The sequence below is a fragment of the Engystomops pustulosus genome, chromosome 9 (assembly GCF_040894005.1).
Source record: "Engystomops pustulosus chromosome 9, aEngPut4.maternal, whole genome shotgun sequence".
Classification (NCBI taxonomy): domain Eukaryota; kingdom Metazoa; phylum Chordata; class Amphibia; order Anura; family Leptodactylidae; genus Engystomops; species Engystomops pustulosus.
In genome coordinates this window covers 46,287,891-46,304,578 of record NC_092419.1, presented here as the reverse complement: position 1 = coordinate 46,304,578, position 16,688 = coordinate 46,287,891, and the positions used below count along the sequence as shown (strand labels likewise).

The following is a 16,688-nucleotide window of genomic DNA, read 5'->3' as shown; positions in this document are numbered from 1 at the left end:
CAAGTGCAGTAGGTTCTTCATGAGCAATCCTTTGAGTTTGTAAAACCTCATTGTAACCATAGTCGGTCACTTTTAAAACAAAACGTCCATCTACAACACAGTTTCGAGACTTGAGTCGACCATGAACAAATTTTCTATGATGCAAATATTTCATGCCCTGCATAAAACATGTAAGCAAATGTATCATTGGTTTACTGTAATAGATACACATGGCATGATTCAAAACCTCACTACTATTAATACAACACAACACTAAAAACAAATGGATAGTAGTTGGTCAAATATAATAATAAATTAAATTCTTACTAATTGTTATAACCTAGTTTCCTCACTGAAATCCATTAATATTAAGCAGTTTCAGTGTAGTTTTGGTTGTTAAGATGCCACATATGAGGCTCATATTTTAAAATTGTAACTTAATCAAGGCCCAGGCATGCTAGAAAAGGATTGAGAAGTGTCTTAAATAGAGATGAGCGAACACACTCGTCCGAGCTTGATGCTCATTCGAGCATTAGCGTACTCGAAACAGCTCGTTGCTCGGACGAGTATTTCGCTAGCTCGAGAAAATGGCATCTCCTGCCGTTTTGATTTTTGGCGGCCAGAAACAGAGCCAATCACAAGCCAGGAGACTCTGCACTCCACCCAGCATGACGTGGTATCCTTACACGTCGATAGCAGTGGTTGGCTGGCCTGATCAGGTGACCCTGTAATAGACTAGCCCCTGCCCAAGCTGCCCGCATCATTCTCTGTCTGGATGCCGTTAGGGAGAGAGTTGCTGCTGCTGCAGGGATAGCGTTAGGGTGTTATATTAGCTTACTGTTAGGCAGGAGTGAGTCTACAAGAACCCAACAGCCCTTGTTAGGGCTACAATAGCGTTATATTTTATTTTATTTTTGTTTGCTTGTGGCTGGGCTTGCTGGCACTAGTAGTGCAGCTAGGACCATATTGTGAGGAATTTGCAGGGAGACTTGCGACCGTTGTGTTTAGCTCTTAGTGACACACATATCCATCTCAAACACCAAAGTGGGACAATTTATTAGGGGTTTGATTTGAATTAGGCAGAGTGTGCTCATTTATTTTTTTTTACGTTTATTTTTTTTTATAACTCAAAGTCATCAGGCACAGCACAAAATCCAGTTGTGTGCTGTCAGTGTAGGTTAGAAACTAGCCATAGCAATAGGATAGCATCGTTTTGTTTAAAAAAAAAAAACACAAAAAACAAAAAAAAATTACAGTTTACACTTTAATTTTGAAAATGTTTAACCCGAGGGCTAGGGGTATTGGACGAGGGCGTGGACGTGGGCGTCCAACTACTGCAGGGGTCAGAGGCCGTGGTCCTGGGCAGGGTGAGACACCACCTGCTGATGAGGGAGCAGGGGAACGCCGCAGAGCTACACTCTCTAGGTTCATGTCTCAAGTTACTGGGACTCGTGGTAGAGCACTGTTGAGGCCAGAACAGTGCGAAGAGGTGATGTCGTGGATTGCGGACAATGCTTCTAGCCATTTGTCCACCAGTCAGTCTTCCACGCAGTCCACACATGTCACCGAAATCAGCACTCCTCCAGCTCCTCCACCTCAGCCTCCTTCCCCCCAGTCTGCCCCCTCCCAGGAAAATTTGGCATTTGAACCGGCATACTCTGAGGAACTGTTTTCTGGACCCTTCCCAGAGTCACAAACCACTTGTCCGGTTGCTGCTGAGCTATTTTCCGATGCCCAGGTTTTCCACCGTTCCCAGTCTGTGGGTGATGATGACATTATTGACGTAGTGGAAGAAGTGTGTAAAGAGGTGTCGGACGATGAGGAGACACGGTTGTCAGACAGTGGTGAAGTTGTTGTCAGGGCAGGAAGTCCGAGGGGGGAGCAGACTGAGGGATCGGAGGATGATGAGGTGACAGACCCAAGCTGGGTTGATAGGCGGGGTGAACACAGTGCTTCTGAGACGGAGGCGAGTCCTATACCAGAACAGGTTGGAAGAGGCAGTGGTGGGGCCAGACGGAGAGGCAGGGCCAGAGCTGGTGCATCAGCGCCAAATGTTTCACGTAGTCAAGCTCCCGTTGCGAGGGCTAGATTTTCAGAAGTCTGGAGGTTCTTTAAAGAAACAGCGGATGTGGTGTGCAACCTGTGCCAAACCAGGATCAGCAGGGGTTCCACCACTACTAGCTTAACTACCACCAGTATGCGCAGGCATATGAATGCTAAACACCTCACTCAATGGCACCAAGCCCGTTCACCTCCGGCCGGGCACACCACTGCTCCTTCCCCTGTGTCATCTGCTAGTCAGCCCCCTGCCCAGGACCCCGGCCCAAACACCTCCTGTGGGAAAACCCCATCTTCGCCTCCACGATCCTCCACAGCATCCACCAGCGTTCAGCTCTCCATACCCCAGACGCTGGAGCGCAAAAGGAAGTATAGTGCAACCCACCCACACGCCCAAGCCCTCAACGTCCACATCTCCAGATTACTTAGCCTGGAGATGCTGCCCTATAGGCTGGTAGAGACCGAGGCCTTTCGCAACCTCATGGCGGCGGCCGCCCCTCGGTATTTGATCCCCAGCCGCCACTACTTTTCCCGATGTGCCGTCCCAGCCCTTCACCAGCACGTGTCAGACAACATCATCCGTGCCCTGAACAACGTCGTTTCTGACAAGGTCCGCCTGACCACGGACACGTGGACGAGTGCTGCCGGGCAGGGCCATTGTGTATCGCTGGCGGCACGTTGGGTTAACTTGGTGGAGGCTGGGACCGAGTCTGACCCTGCGGCTGGTCATATACTGCCGACGCCGAGGATTGCGGGGCCTACCTCAGTCCAGGTCTCTCAGGCCTACTATGCCTCCTCCTCCTCCCACCCCTCCTCCACCTCCGAATTACCATCCGTGGGCATGGCGCCATCAGTCGGTAGCTCTAGGCACAGCAGCAGCGCCGTCGCTAAGCGACAGCAGCAGTGCCGTCGCTAAGCGACAGCAGGCGGTGCTCAAACTGCTGAGCCTAGGTGATAAAAGGCACACCGCCCAAGAGCTATTACAGGGCATCAAGGCGCAGACTGATCTGTGTCTGGCGCCGCTGAACCTAAAGCCAGGCATGGTTGTGTGTGACAACGGCCGTAACCTGGTGGCGGCTCTGCAACTTGGCAGACTGACACACGTGCCATGCCTGGCCCATGTGTTTAATCTCATAGTTCAGCGGTTCCTCAAGACATATCCCCAATCTGTCTGATTTGCTCACGAAGGTGTGCCGCATCTGTGCGCATTTCAGAAAGTCCAGCAGAGATGCTGCCACTCTCAGGGCAGCGCAGCGCCACCTCCAACTGCCCGCTCACCGACTGTTGTGCGATTTGCCCACGAGGTGGAATTCAACATTAACCATGTTATCCAGAATTTACCAGCAGCGCAGAGCGATTGTAGACTGCTAGATGTCAACTTCCACCAGAACTGGTAGTCAGTGGTGGACGTGGACGTGGATATCTGATATATGTCAGGTGCTGAGTAACTTTGAGGCGTCAACACAGATGGTCAGTGGCGATGCCGCCATCATCAGCCTCACCATCCCGCTGCTTGGCCTGTTGAAAAACTCTCTGGTCAGCATGAAGTCGGAAGCTTTGCCTCATCACAAGTGACAGGGGAAGAAGATTCCCTTGTTGATAGCCAAAGCACCCTCAGGTCTGTTTCTCAGCGCATATCGGAGGAAGTGGAGGAGGATGAGGAGGAAGAGGAGGAGAATGTTGTCGAGACAGAAGAGGGGACCATTGTTCTGTCCTTCACTGTTCAGCGTGTATGGGCAGAAGAAGAGGAGTTGGAGGAGGAGGAAATGGAGAGTCAGGCCAGTGAGGGGAGTGAATTCTTGCGCGTTGGTACTCTGGCACATATGGCAGATTTCATGCTAGGCTGCATATCCCGTGACCCTCGCGTTCAAAGAATTTATTCCAGCACCGATTACTGGGTATTCACTCTCCTGGACCCACGGTACAAGCAAAATCTTTCCACTCTCATCCCTGGAGAGGAAAGGAGTGTGAGAATGCATGAATACCAGCAGGCCCTGATGCACAAGCTGAAACAGTATTTCCCTTCTGACAGGGCTAGCGGCAGAGGGCGTACTTCTGCGGGACAAGTAGCGAGGGAGAGTAGGCGAGCAGGCTCCCTACAACTACTGGGTTTCAAAGCTGGACATGTGGCATGAACTGGCGCTGTACGCCTTGGAGGTTCTTGCCTGCCCTGCCGCTAGCGTGTTGTCCGCAGCTGGTGGCATCATCACCGATAAGCGTATACGCCTGTCGACTGACAGCGCTGACAGGCTGCCGCTTATTAAGATGAATAAAGCCTAGATTTCTCAGGATTTCCATTCTCCACCAGGTGAAGGAAGCTTAACCTGAAAAATTTATGCACTCCTCCTCCTCCTCATTTTCCTCATTCTCCTCCTCTTTGTACACTAAAGCAGAGGAAACTGGCTATTTTTTGCCAGGGCCAACTGGCTCTAGCTATAGTACTCTATGTATTTAATTTTTCTGGAGGGCCACCTACCCGGTCCTCTGTTTTAAACAATTTTTAGGAGTGCCACATACAGGCACTCAATCTATTTAATTTTTCTGGAGGACCACCTACCTGCTCCTCTGGTTTGAAAACTTTTTTGGACTGCCACATACAGGCACTATCCAAATTAAATTGTCTCCATAGCAGCCTCCACACGTCGTCTTTTTAGGTGCCTCCACACGTTGTCTCCATTGCTACCTCTACACGTCATCTCCATAGCTGCCTCCAAAAGTCGTCCATATAGCTGCCTCCATACATCGTCCCCTTAGCAAACGAGCTGTGTCAGGCAGAATTTTGGGTTGTTTTCATGGCTTAGACATCAAACTTTATTTTATTTATTTTATTATTTCAGCGCTTCTTGTGCATCTGTTTACATTCCCCTCACCCGCCATAACCCAAACTTATAAGAACACTACTACACTTGATCTTATACAAAAGGTTCTTAGAAGTGCTGTTTGGGGAGTAGCCGAGAGACAGGGGCTTGGATAGGCGAAAGCTCGCCTGGCAGCGGACTGCCAGCTCCATCCCAAGATCCAACTAACATAGTTTTAACTGCAGCACCTTTAATCTACTACTAGTTCACTGCCTCCATACATCGTCCCCTTATCAAACGAGCTGCGTCAGGCAGAATTTTGGGTTGTTTTCATGGCTTCCACATCAAACTTGTTAACTTTGTCGCCACCCTGCTGTGTAATCCACAAAATATACTGGCAAACTTTTATCATTTACCGATATTATTTCAGCGCTTCTTGCGCATCTGTTTACATTCCCCTCACCCGCCATAACCCAAACTTATAAGAACACTACTATACTTGATCTTATACAAAAGGTTCTTAGAAGTGCTGTTTGGGGAGGAGCCGAGAGACAGGGGCTTGGACAGGTGAACGCTCGCCTTTCAGCGGAGCGCCAGCTCCATCCCAACATCCAACTAACATAGTTTTAACTGCAGCACCTTTAATCTACTACTACTTCACTGCCTCCATACATAGTTTCCTTATCAAACGAGCTGTGTCAGGCAGAATTTTCAGGTGTTTCACCAGATACATAGTGGAACTCGGCCCATCTGTCGCCGCCATGCTGGAGACCTGAAGTTGCAATCATAGCAGCGCAATATGGATGCCCCATACTGTCGCTCTTAATCATGGAAGTCGTCTCCATGGCTGCCTCCACATGTCGTCCCCTTATCAAACGAGCTGTGTCAGGCTCATTTTTCGGGTGTTTCACCAGATACGTTATGGAACTTGGTCACTATGTCGCCACCATGCTGTGTTATCGACTAAATATACCGTCAACCTTTTGTTCACATAGGAAATCATTTCAGCGCTTCTTGCTCACCTCCTTTGGTTCCTCTCTGCCACCCATTGGTTTGAAGCCTGAGTCCATTTAGGGTATGTCGCCATGACACTCTCTAGCCTGCCGCTGCTGCCGCTGCCTCTGCATGCCGTCCCCTATAGTGTCAGGGTCAATTATTGGATGTTTTAGATGCTATCTAGCCTCATTCGGTCACTCTGTCATGGCCATGCTGTTGCCCATAATTTTGGCATAATGGTGCGATTAAGCAGCCTTAGAGGCATCCATGCATGCTGCCCCTGCTGTTTCCTGTCCATTTCCGTGGTGTTTCCATCCTTTTCTGAGGTTCCCAGGTGCTTGGCCAAGCTTCCCTGTGCAGAGCCTTGGTCCCCTCGAAAAATGCTCGAGTCTCCCATTGACTTCAGTGGGGCTCGTTATTCGAGATGAGCACTCGAGCATCGGGAAAAGTTTGTCTCGAATAACGAGCACCCGAGCATTTTAGTGCTCGCTCATCTCTAGTCTTAAACAATGCATTTATTGTACATGTAAGTAATTTAGTTGAGAAAATTTGCTGATTTGAGGTGCAATCTCATTAGCTTTTGAAACACCTCAAAAACATACATTTATTTTACTAATTGGCCACAACAGACATCTTATAAAATCATAGGTTGGGGAAGACCGACTACCCTAATAATTTTGGGGAAAAAGTTATGTGGTCTTTGGGTTAATTAATATGTTTAAAATATTGATGACTTGTCCTTAAAGGAAATCTACCATCAGGAAACTACCGTTATACTCGAGTATAGGCTGACCTGAGTATAAGCCAAGACGCCTAATTTTAACACAAAAAAACGGGAAAAACATATTGACTCGAGTATAAGCCAAGGGTGGGAAATGCATTGGTCAAAGCCTCCCGGTGTATAGCCTGCCAGCCCCTGTAGTATATAGCCTGACAGCCCCTGCCCCCAGTATATAGCCTGCCATCCCCTCAAGTATATAGCCTGCCAGCTCCTCTAGTATATAGCCTGTTAATCCCCAGTAGTATATAGCCTGCCAGCCCCCATTAGTATATAGCCTACCAGCCCCCAGTAGTATATAGCCTGACAGCCCCTCTAGTATATAGCCTGCCAGTCCCCAGTAGTATATAGCCTGCCAGCGCCCAGTAGTATGTAACCTGCCAGCCCTAGGAGAATATAGCCTGCCAGCCCCCTATAGCATATAGCCTGCCAGCCCCCTGTAGCATATAGTCTACCATCCCCCCCTAGCACACAGCCTGCCAGCCACCCCAGTATATAGCCTGCCAGCCCCCCCCCCCAGTATATAGCCTGCAGCCCTGCCCCCACAGTCTGTCGCAGACATCGTGGCGTTAGCTGCCTGCTGACATCATAGTATGTGCCAACGCCTGCGACGGACCACGCAGGAACGCGGAGCTGATGCTTGAAGAGCCGCGATGGATTGAAGAGGACCTGCTGGGGGCATCGGAAGGTGAGTACGTTTTTTTCTTGACGCGAGTTTATACGCTACTTTCTACAGTAGTTTCCGTTGCAAAGATTCCTCATGCATGCAGCAGCTTCATCCTATTTTTTCCTTATTCCAGAATGCAGCTGCTGATTTAATAAAATTAAATTAACGATTATGCTAATTAATTTCAGAGCGCTCTGGGGCCACTTCACACCCAATAGCCATTGTACACCTGCCTCTCTTGTCATTTAGTTATTCTTGCGCACATCAATCGACCTTCCTCAATCGCAAGTGCAGAGCCTCCTGTCCCGCTGCCGAAGACGCGCCTGCTTCTCATCAGCTACTGTGCATGCGCCGGCAGTTGTATACGAGCTACTGCGCATTGCTCACGAGCAGCAGGTGTGTCTCCAGCAATGAGACAGGAGCTACTGTACTTGTGCAGAGCTTGATTTATGCTGGAGGAGGGTAAGAATAACTAAATGATGAAGGGGTAGGCAGATCTGAAATGGATATGGGGGCGTGAAGTAGCCTTCGGCCCTGGAGCGCTCTGTGGGTACTACATACCCCTAGTAGCCTCTGAAATTAATTAGCATAATCTTCAATTAAAGTTTATTTCTGTATCAGCTGCATTCCGGAATTAGGAAAATAATTCCGATAATTCACAGGCCCCATTGACTTACAGTATATTGTGCACCGCTATGATGGGGGAGGCACAGTATAGAGCAGATCCTATTCCTGCCCAGATTTGCTGAACGGTCAGGTACTGGACAACTAGGGGGTAAGTGGTGCTCACCGGCCCACCCGTTTCCCTGTTTGCGGCCTGCAAAAAGAACTTGGTCATATGCATGAGGCCTTAACAGGTTATTTGCAAAACAAGTAATTGATATCACAAATAAACCTAAAGGTGTTAGATTTCATGAATCTTGTAAACATCTCTACAGTCTTTTACGCATTGATTTTGGTGCTTTGCTCACCTTAATCAGATCCAGCAGGAGAGAGGATTTAAACATCCAGTCAAGCTTCACATCTTCATTTCGGAGGAGATCTTCCAAACTACCCCTAGAACAAAACTCTGTGACAATAGCGAAAACCCCACAGTCATGGAAGAAACCAAGGAAGGGGTTGACATTTTCATGACGCATATCCTTCATCTGTCCATAACAATAAACCAAATAGTAAAATAAGCATGCAGTATAGTGACACACAAATAATGATGCTGCTATAAGGATTTATCATACCATTTCAAAAACATCACTTGTTCCAGGCTTAATATCTCCAAAATCTCCAGAGGGGAACTTTTTCATCCATACCCAATCACCCTTAAAAGACATAAAAACATAAATATGCATAAAATATATGTAAATAATAATTTATATAGCACCATCATATTCTGTAGCGTTTTACAAATCATAGGGGACATATGCAAATAATACCACATACATACTACATTACAGAGTATAAACACTTATATGGAACAATAGGAGGCCAAAAAAACCTGGGATAGGGGGCTTGGGGCAGAGCCAAAGTATCCCAAAAAGCAGTATAGCGAAAATGCAAGAAAGACAAGAACAAAGCGCAAACCTTGTGTAATACAGTCATGCAGGAGATAAAATAAGTGAATAATTCTGGACTCTCACCTGAATTAAAATGGCATGAGGGAGAAATACAGTTGGCGATCCTCGGTAACCACGTTCAACTAGGGACCAGAATCCCGCAACAGTGTTGAAAAACCATGTAGAACCCAAAGGAGATAACAGAACGGCGCTTTGTAACTCACTCGGAGGTCCAATGTAGAAACTGAATTATTTATTAACATTAAAAATTGCAACGTGTTTCAGATCCAGACCAGAGCTTTCATCAGGCCTGAAAATGTGTTGCAACTTTAAATGTAAATGTGGCGGTCACACAGACAACAGAAGGTACTTGGGAGTAACCGGGAGGAAAGTCTCTATGGGAAGAGTCCACAGAGAGGAATCTGTGGACCAGTGGACCATTTGGACGACCTAGGGAGATGCAGAGAGTACTAGCCGCAACCCGGGACCGGAGTCTAAGTGGCACCCTGGTCTTCACCAGAGCCCACCGCACAGTGGGATGGTCTTGCTGCGGCGGGGTGCCACCAGGTCGTTCCACGGGTGCGACTAGGCCCGCGGTGGCAGCCAGGGATGACAAGGATGTGGGGCACAGTCTGAGCCTGGTATGACAGCAGGAAAGCCGCTTGTAAGGATGAGCTGGAATTCACGGCAGGCAAGCAGGCAGTAGCTGGCACAGGACCCAGCGGAGAGGTCCTTGGAGGAGAGTTGGTGGCTTCGAGGCGTCTGGGAACGCTGGAAGACGGGAGCCACCAGGAGCGTCTGGGAACACTGGAGACAGGAAACACAGAGGCGTCTTGAAACGCTGGAGGAATGTAACACGGAGGAGTCTGGAAACGCTGGAGGAACACAGGGAAACACGGAGGCGTCTGGAAACGCTGGAAGAACAGGAGCGTCTGGAAACACTGATGGGCTTTCTACTTCAGCAGGAACCTCTGTGGGAAGCGAGGTGTGGAAACATTGGAAGTTCCTTGTAGCATGCTGAAACAAAGCTGAAGATCCGGCCAGGAGTGAAGGGCGGTGCCGGATTATAAAGGCGAGGGCGGATTAGCAGAACCAATCCAGAAGACGCCCTTTAAGTCTGGACGAGCCATTGCTCACGCTCCCTAGCAGCTAGAGCGTGCGGCCTTGATGGAACAGAGGCAGCATCAGGAGCCGGAGAAGTAAGTCTGGGCTGAGGGACGGGGACAGGCCACAGAGCGGAGCACGGGTGTACCCGCGGGAGCACCCGTGACTGTTAACAAATAATTCAGTTCCTATGTTTGACCTCTGAGTGGGTTATAAAATGACGTTCCATTATCTCCTTCGGGTTCTACATGCTGATGAAACAACATAAGTGAGGGCCCTGCTCGCAAGAGCTTACAGTCTATGAGGATGGTGGAATTCTGAACGATTTATTGTGTGAAATCACCTTTGGAATTTTTACTACATAAAATGACTTTTCTCTCACTGTCATTGTAAACAAGTAATTCAATAGTTTCTACTCATTAAATTATTTTTACCTATAGAGAAGACAACTATCATGCAATTCAGCATCTCTTACCACCTACCATGATGGTATCCAAGATGCATTCCCAAGATTCACCCTCATAGGAAGCAGAAATTTCTGTAACTTTGCAGTAAGATGATTCTAAATATTGTGTACTGCAAGATATGTGGATTCAGGAAAAACCTATTTGATGTTCATCATCCAGAGAGCTATTATGTAATAAAACTTACCTCGTAAATTGCAACGTTGGAATTCTCATAGGTAGCTGGTGTGAGACTCTTAGTAGAACTAGATCTCATCGGGGACTTCATGCTTCTGTTATCTGACATTGCATGTCCACTGTCACTGGTGCGGCTTCCGTCATTGCTTATTTTCTGCAAAAGAATCACATATTACACTTAGATGACACCAACAATAATTACGATAAAACAAGAACAATCAAAATCATATAAAATAATAACAATCCATAGAACAAAATGATCTGTGTACTTTGTTACACTAAAAACAAACAGTGTGAAAAGAAGATCTAATAAACTATGAAAACAAGAATCTTGTTAGTAAAGGCTATAGAAGCACCTGAGCCAATACAATGTGAGACAGACTGACATTTTGAAAAATGTTCTTGGCCAAAAGTTAAAATGGCTGAACGCTAATAATAAATTGCCCTAGACGGTGCCAGTACATAGAGTTCTCTCACCTTGTAATATGTATAATGTCAAAATGATGCTGCGGACAGCAGCTCTGAGCATGAGATGGAGACAGACTGCTTATGAGGAGCTGTCTAAAGGGATTGTGCCAAGTTTCAAACAGCCTGCTATCCAAAGTATAAGGAATACAGTGTACATAAGATCAAGTAATCAAACCCCTTACAAGTACCAAAAACAGGGGTAATATATATCCCCATCTGAATGGAGCAGCTGTCACTGGGTGCACTGCTGCTTTATCCTATGGGACTGCTGAATGGGAATCTACCAACTCATGAATCACCCTCATGAAAAAGCAGCATTATAAAGACCACTTTTTATTGATTCCCCACTGTCTGTCATTATAGCAAAATCTTACTGTAATTCAGATTAACTTTTCTGCGCACCAAGGGTAGGACTTGTCTTCTTGTGCAATAATTTCCAGCACAACACAAATCAGTGATAAAGCAAATCCTCTTTATTAGGTCCACATAAAATTGTACAGTAAAAACATGCAGCACAAATCACCAGTGTGTTACATCTTATTCATGGACCAGAAAATAGTTTTATTAGCCTATAGTGTCCTATAAGCCACCACTTAAACTTTAATTAAAATAAATAGTTAATTTTAACTTAAATCTACCACCAGGATGAAGGATTGTAAACTAAGTACACTGATATACTGGTGTGTGCCCCTTCTGGCAGGATCTGCTTTTAGCTTCTTATGCCCTTGAAGTAATATCTGCTTGGCCCCCTCCACTTGCTGCAAGTCAGCGGGACATGGGACGTCATATGACGCACACCAGGGGGGGGGGCACATACCAACATATAAGTGTGTTTGGTTTACAACCCTCCATCCTGGTGGTAGATGTTCTTTATCTTTAGAAGACAATTTTTTTTATTTCAGAAAACAATAGTCCAGAGGATAATTGTTATAGTATAGCAGCAGATAGAATATTTTACTTGTTAACTTTGCTATAACAAGGAGTTAAGTCACCAGAAACTTTAGCAACTGCTCCTATCTGTATGAGAACACAGGAATGGCTCGACACAGTGATAAATGTATGAATAAATTTGTGAAGATCTTACATTTTACATACCTTCATGCTGATTTGTGGATTAATGAATGTGACATCTTCCAGCGTCAACAGAATTTTGTTTGGGCCTCTAACGAGTTTAATTTTATTTATTCGACGTCTAAAAAAACACAAACATAGAGGATACTGAATTACATTCTATGTTTGATTGTAATGGTTATATAAGGGTGAGATGTTTATATATGAAGAGATGCCAACCCCCCCACCACCACAAGGGTCAATGATTGACTCATCTCAGGCAAAAAGTGACTCATTTGCATATAATTAAAGTTTTGGAGGATAGAGGATCACTGACTCCAGTCACTGAAGTGGTGGGGGCATGCACATATCTGCATGGCGCCCTCCATTCACGGCGCAAGGGTAATCTTTAACATGGTAAGTCTAATATGCTTGAAGACTGGCCACACTCAAAACGTGCTGCAATGTATCTTTCATAATATGAAAAAATAAAGGCTGATTTTTTTAATTTCGTGCTGGATTGTGGAAACTCTTTTTATGAAATAAATATGATTGACCTGTTAAAGTTTAGAATAAGTGGCCAACCCACTAATTGAATGGTTTTGACTATATAAAAAGATGGCACGTGGGCCAGGAGAAGAATTCTGCATATTCAGAACTTTACTGTACTTTAATACATATAAGCTTCCCTTCACCTCATCTGAGGACAGGAACAAATCAGTTCACATAAATAAAAATTAGCCATTTTTATAGCAACCATGTACCATTGGAACCACTTTAAATAATATGCTGAATTAACATAATTGTATAAATTGCAATTTCCTAACGTAATGTCATAATCAGCTTTCCAAGAATGTAGATTTTAGACAGAGAATGTCCTAGAAAAACTGTATTGTGCTGGTAAAATCCTTTCAGCCTTACATGCTTTTATCAGAATGCATCAATGACTAAATGCGGTCATTCAATAATTACGTTTCATATGGGGATTGCTATATATACTATAAAGCAGTGATGGCGAACCTTTTAGAGGCCGAGTGCCCAAACTACAACAAAGGATCATGTAGAGGTGAGTGAGACTGCTGGCGTGGAGGAGCGCACAGAGGAGCATGGGTGCGTCTTCGACCAGAGACATGGGTCACTGGGGCACCCGTGACAACTATATCTGCCCTTTTTTCTTGTCATAGTTCACAGACTTGTGAATATTGTTAACCTTTCCACCTTTATAAGTATAAACTGACCAGTTGTGATCATTTATCACAAGGAATTTGTAGACGGTCACTTTGAGGAATGTTTATTGATGAGGGGTAGCTTGGCTACTGACATTGCCAGGGGATCAATGGAGACAAGGGTGAGCACCAGTGAAGCATCAGAACCCCAAAGATGGTACGAAAATTATCATAGGTTGTGGAGTCTCTGAGCCCTATGTCAAAGTTGACCCACCCCCAAAACTAATGTACTGGTAGGATCTACTGTTTAAGTTATTGATAGTGATGTCTTGAATGGGGCACATTTTACAATTGTTTATGTATAGTAATTTTTTGCGTCTAGTCTTGTGTCTTTGTTTATACTGGCCCATTTTCTTCTCATATCATCCTATGCCAGTGATGGCAAACCTTTTAGAGACCGAGTGCCCAAACTACAACAAAGACCCGCTTATTTATCGCAGAGTGCCAACACAGAAATTTAATTTGTGATTTATACTCCCTTCTCTGTCACAGTTTTCATTGATACCAGCACCCCGAGGACACCAATAAAGCAGAAAATAGTCCCAGGTACAGCTGTCACTTTAAAATTGCTCTGTGCACAGCAAGTCCTGGGCTGTCTGGGACTGCAGGAAGATACCTAGAGTCCTCTCTGGTGATGGCCTGAGTGCCCATAGAAAGGGCTCTGAGTGCCAACTGTGGCACCAGTGCCGTAGGTTAGCCATCACTGTCCTATGCTATAATATGCTGCCTGCATACATAATGTATAATCTTCTCCGCTTCATAACATGCTGCATGCAGATAGGAAATTATGTAAAATATACTCAGCTCCTCCTTCTCTAAAATATGCTGCCTTCAGACAGGACACTATGTACAATCCTCTCTGCTCCTCCTGCTCTATAACATGCTGCCTGTACAATCTGTCATCTCACCCTCTTCTGTAACATGCTGCCTGCATCTATGACACTATGTGTTAATCTATTCAGCAACTCCTGCTCTGTAACATCCTACCTTCAGATAAGGCTCCATGTACAATCTGTTTGCGCTATAACATGTTACCTGCAGCAGGGCACTATATACGATCCACCTAGCTCCTAGTACCATGCTGCCTGATCATAGCATACTATGTACAATCTTCTCCGCCTTTCCTACCATGTAACATGCAGCTGGCAGATATGGTGCTATGAATAGTCTGCATAGCTCCTCTTGCTCTATAACATGTTGCCTCATCCTCAGCATGTATAGAACTGAGATAGTGGTTATTGGCTTCAAATCTAGGTTCTCTACAAACTGGAGAACTGAAACTATTGAAATACCTTATAACATAAGCAAGCCCATTTATGGTGATGATGGCAACAAGTATGCAAAGGAACACCATTAAAGCAAAGGCAGGATCAATACCTAAGAAAGAAGGAAACAGAAAATATTACAATTAGAATTATTTAATTGAACTTAATATTCATATCAACAGCTCAAATATAAGTAAAAAAAAAACACTCTATAAATGAAAAAAAAAACTGTACTGCCGCACTTCCCTCCCTGTCCATCCCGATATCCTGCAGCAGCATAGAGAAGACAGGAGCCAGAATAGGTAAGTAAATATTGGTTGGAGGTTAGGCGTTACTGGCTACAGAAGGGGGGTCGCCCCTTATTGTCTACATGGCTACATGGGGGGGGGGGGGGGTATAACTATTGGCTTCAGTGGAAGTCCTTTGAATATTGGGTAAAGATGGAATCTGTGAGTATTGGCCATAGAGGTGCCATGTGACTATTGGAAAAGATGGGGGACACTGTTCCTATATTTGCTAAAACGGAAGCATTGCTACTATATTGGCTACTGTGGGGGCACTATGACTATATTAGCTACTATAGGGCACTGGTAATGTATTTGCTACTGTGGCTATTGCTTTATTCACTACTGTGGGACTGTTCTGGCTATTGTGGGGTTACTGTTACTTAATTAGCTACTGTAGGGACACTATGACTATATTGACTACTGTGGGGGCCATATGGGTATATTGGTTATATTAAGGCCCTTTATAAAGCTCTCTGCTGTCCCTGCTATGGCTAGCTGCTGAGGCAGGATCTCATAATATCACTAAACCTTTCAAAAAAAGGAGACAATTGTACAAAACAATAATACATTACCAAAGACATGGGGTAATGAACACAGTACATGTATAAAACTTTTTGCTTGCCTTTTTTGAGAATTTTCATGATGCAAGTGCTCATTTGTGACTTTTTTGTGCCTAAAACAGTCTCTCTTCAAAGTTTGCCACTGTCTAGTTTTCTGCAGTATTCCCTCGGTTATCACCTGAATCTAGATGTGAAAGCTGCGACTGTTTTAAAAAAAAACAATCCTCCACTTTCCCTAGACTATTGGAAATTACGGGGGACACTGTTCCTATATTTTCTAAAACGGAAGCATTGCTACTCTATTGGCTACTGTGGGGGCACTATGACTATATTAACTACTGTAGGGCACTGGTAATGTATTTGCTACTGTGGCTATTGCTTTATTCACTACTGTGGGACTGTTCTGGCTATTGTGGGGTTACTGTTACTTTATTAGCTACTGTAGGGGCACTATGACTATATTGACTACTGTGGTATATATACAATGAGAAAATACAAGCAGCACATTCAACACGTTGACCATGTAGGTGCAGGCCTCAAGGTCTAGGCCTCAAGTCCTCCAACCATAAATGCAAGAGAATGAGCAGCACTCCGTTTGTAGTGTAAACCAAATGTGGACCTTTTATTCTATCACAAATCACAGTAGTGACGTTTCGGCCCTGGAAGAGCCTTTTCAAGCTATAAATATATATATATATATATATATATATATATATATATATATATATATATATATACGTGTTAGTATTCCTAATACCCCAAAATACCAGATCTATCAAAATATAAAAATAATGATACGAAACGGTGAAGGTAGTACTAAAAAAAAGAGTCCTAATCAGTGCTTTTTCACCATTACACCACTTATACAAATTTGAATAAAAGTGGTACAAAAAAAGTTGTACAGTTCTCAAAATAGTGTAAATGGAAATGTCCATGCTCTATACAGCGAAGTACAAAAACATTATTAAAAAATATTAAAAAGTATTTAAAAAAGTGTTAGCAGATGGCAATATAGAGAAATTTTTTTGTTCAAAAGAATACAATTTTAATGATATTAAGACATAACAACTGTACTATCTCTGTTATCATACTGAAGCCAAAGAATAAATGGGGATGCATCATTTTGAGTGCACAGTAAAAGCAGGAAAAACAAAGCCGTAAGAAAATGTTGCAACTGCCTTGTCAATTTTACTGCATTTCAATTTTTTTTTCCTGCTTCTATATTTCATGGAATATTAAAGTTAAGAAAAACAGAATGTTT

General features: G+C 44.6%; 1 protein-coding gene across 3 annotated transcripts in view; it reads right to left on the bottom strand.

Annotated features, from left to right (window-relative positions):
- Positions 1 to 16,688, bottom strand: part of GUCY2F (guanylate cyclase 2F, retinal) — a 64,643-nt gene that overhangs the window by 30,326 nt on the left and 17,629 nt on the right. For all 3 annotated transcript variants that reach the window (XM_072125449.1, XM_072125451.1, XM_072125450.1), the window contains exons 5-10: positions 14,608 to 14,692; positions 12,135 to 12,231; positions 10,582 to 10,725; positions 8,512 to 8,592; positions 8,248 to 8,424; positions 1 to 157 (exon numbers count right to left, since the gene is read on the bottom strand). In XM_072125449.1, coding sequence (XP_071981550.1) covers positions 1 to 157; positions 8,248 to 8,424; positions 8,512 to 8,592; positions 10,582 to 10,725; positions 12,135 to 12,231; positions 14,608 to 14,692 — 741 coding nt within the window. The remainder of the gene's footprint in view (positions 158 to 8,247; positions 8,425 to 8,511; positions 8,593 to 10,581; positions 10,726 to 12,134; positions 12,232 to 14,607; positions 14,693 to 16,688) is intronic.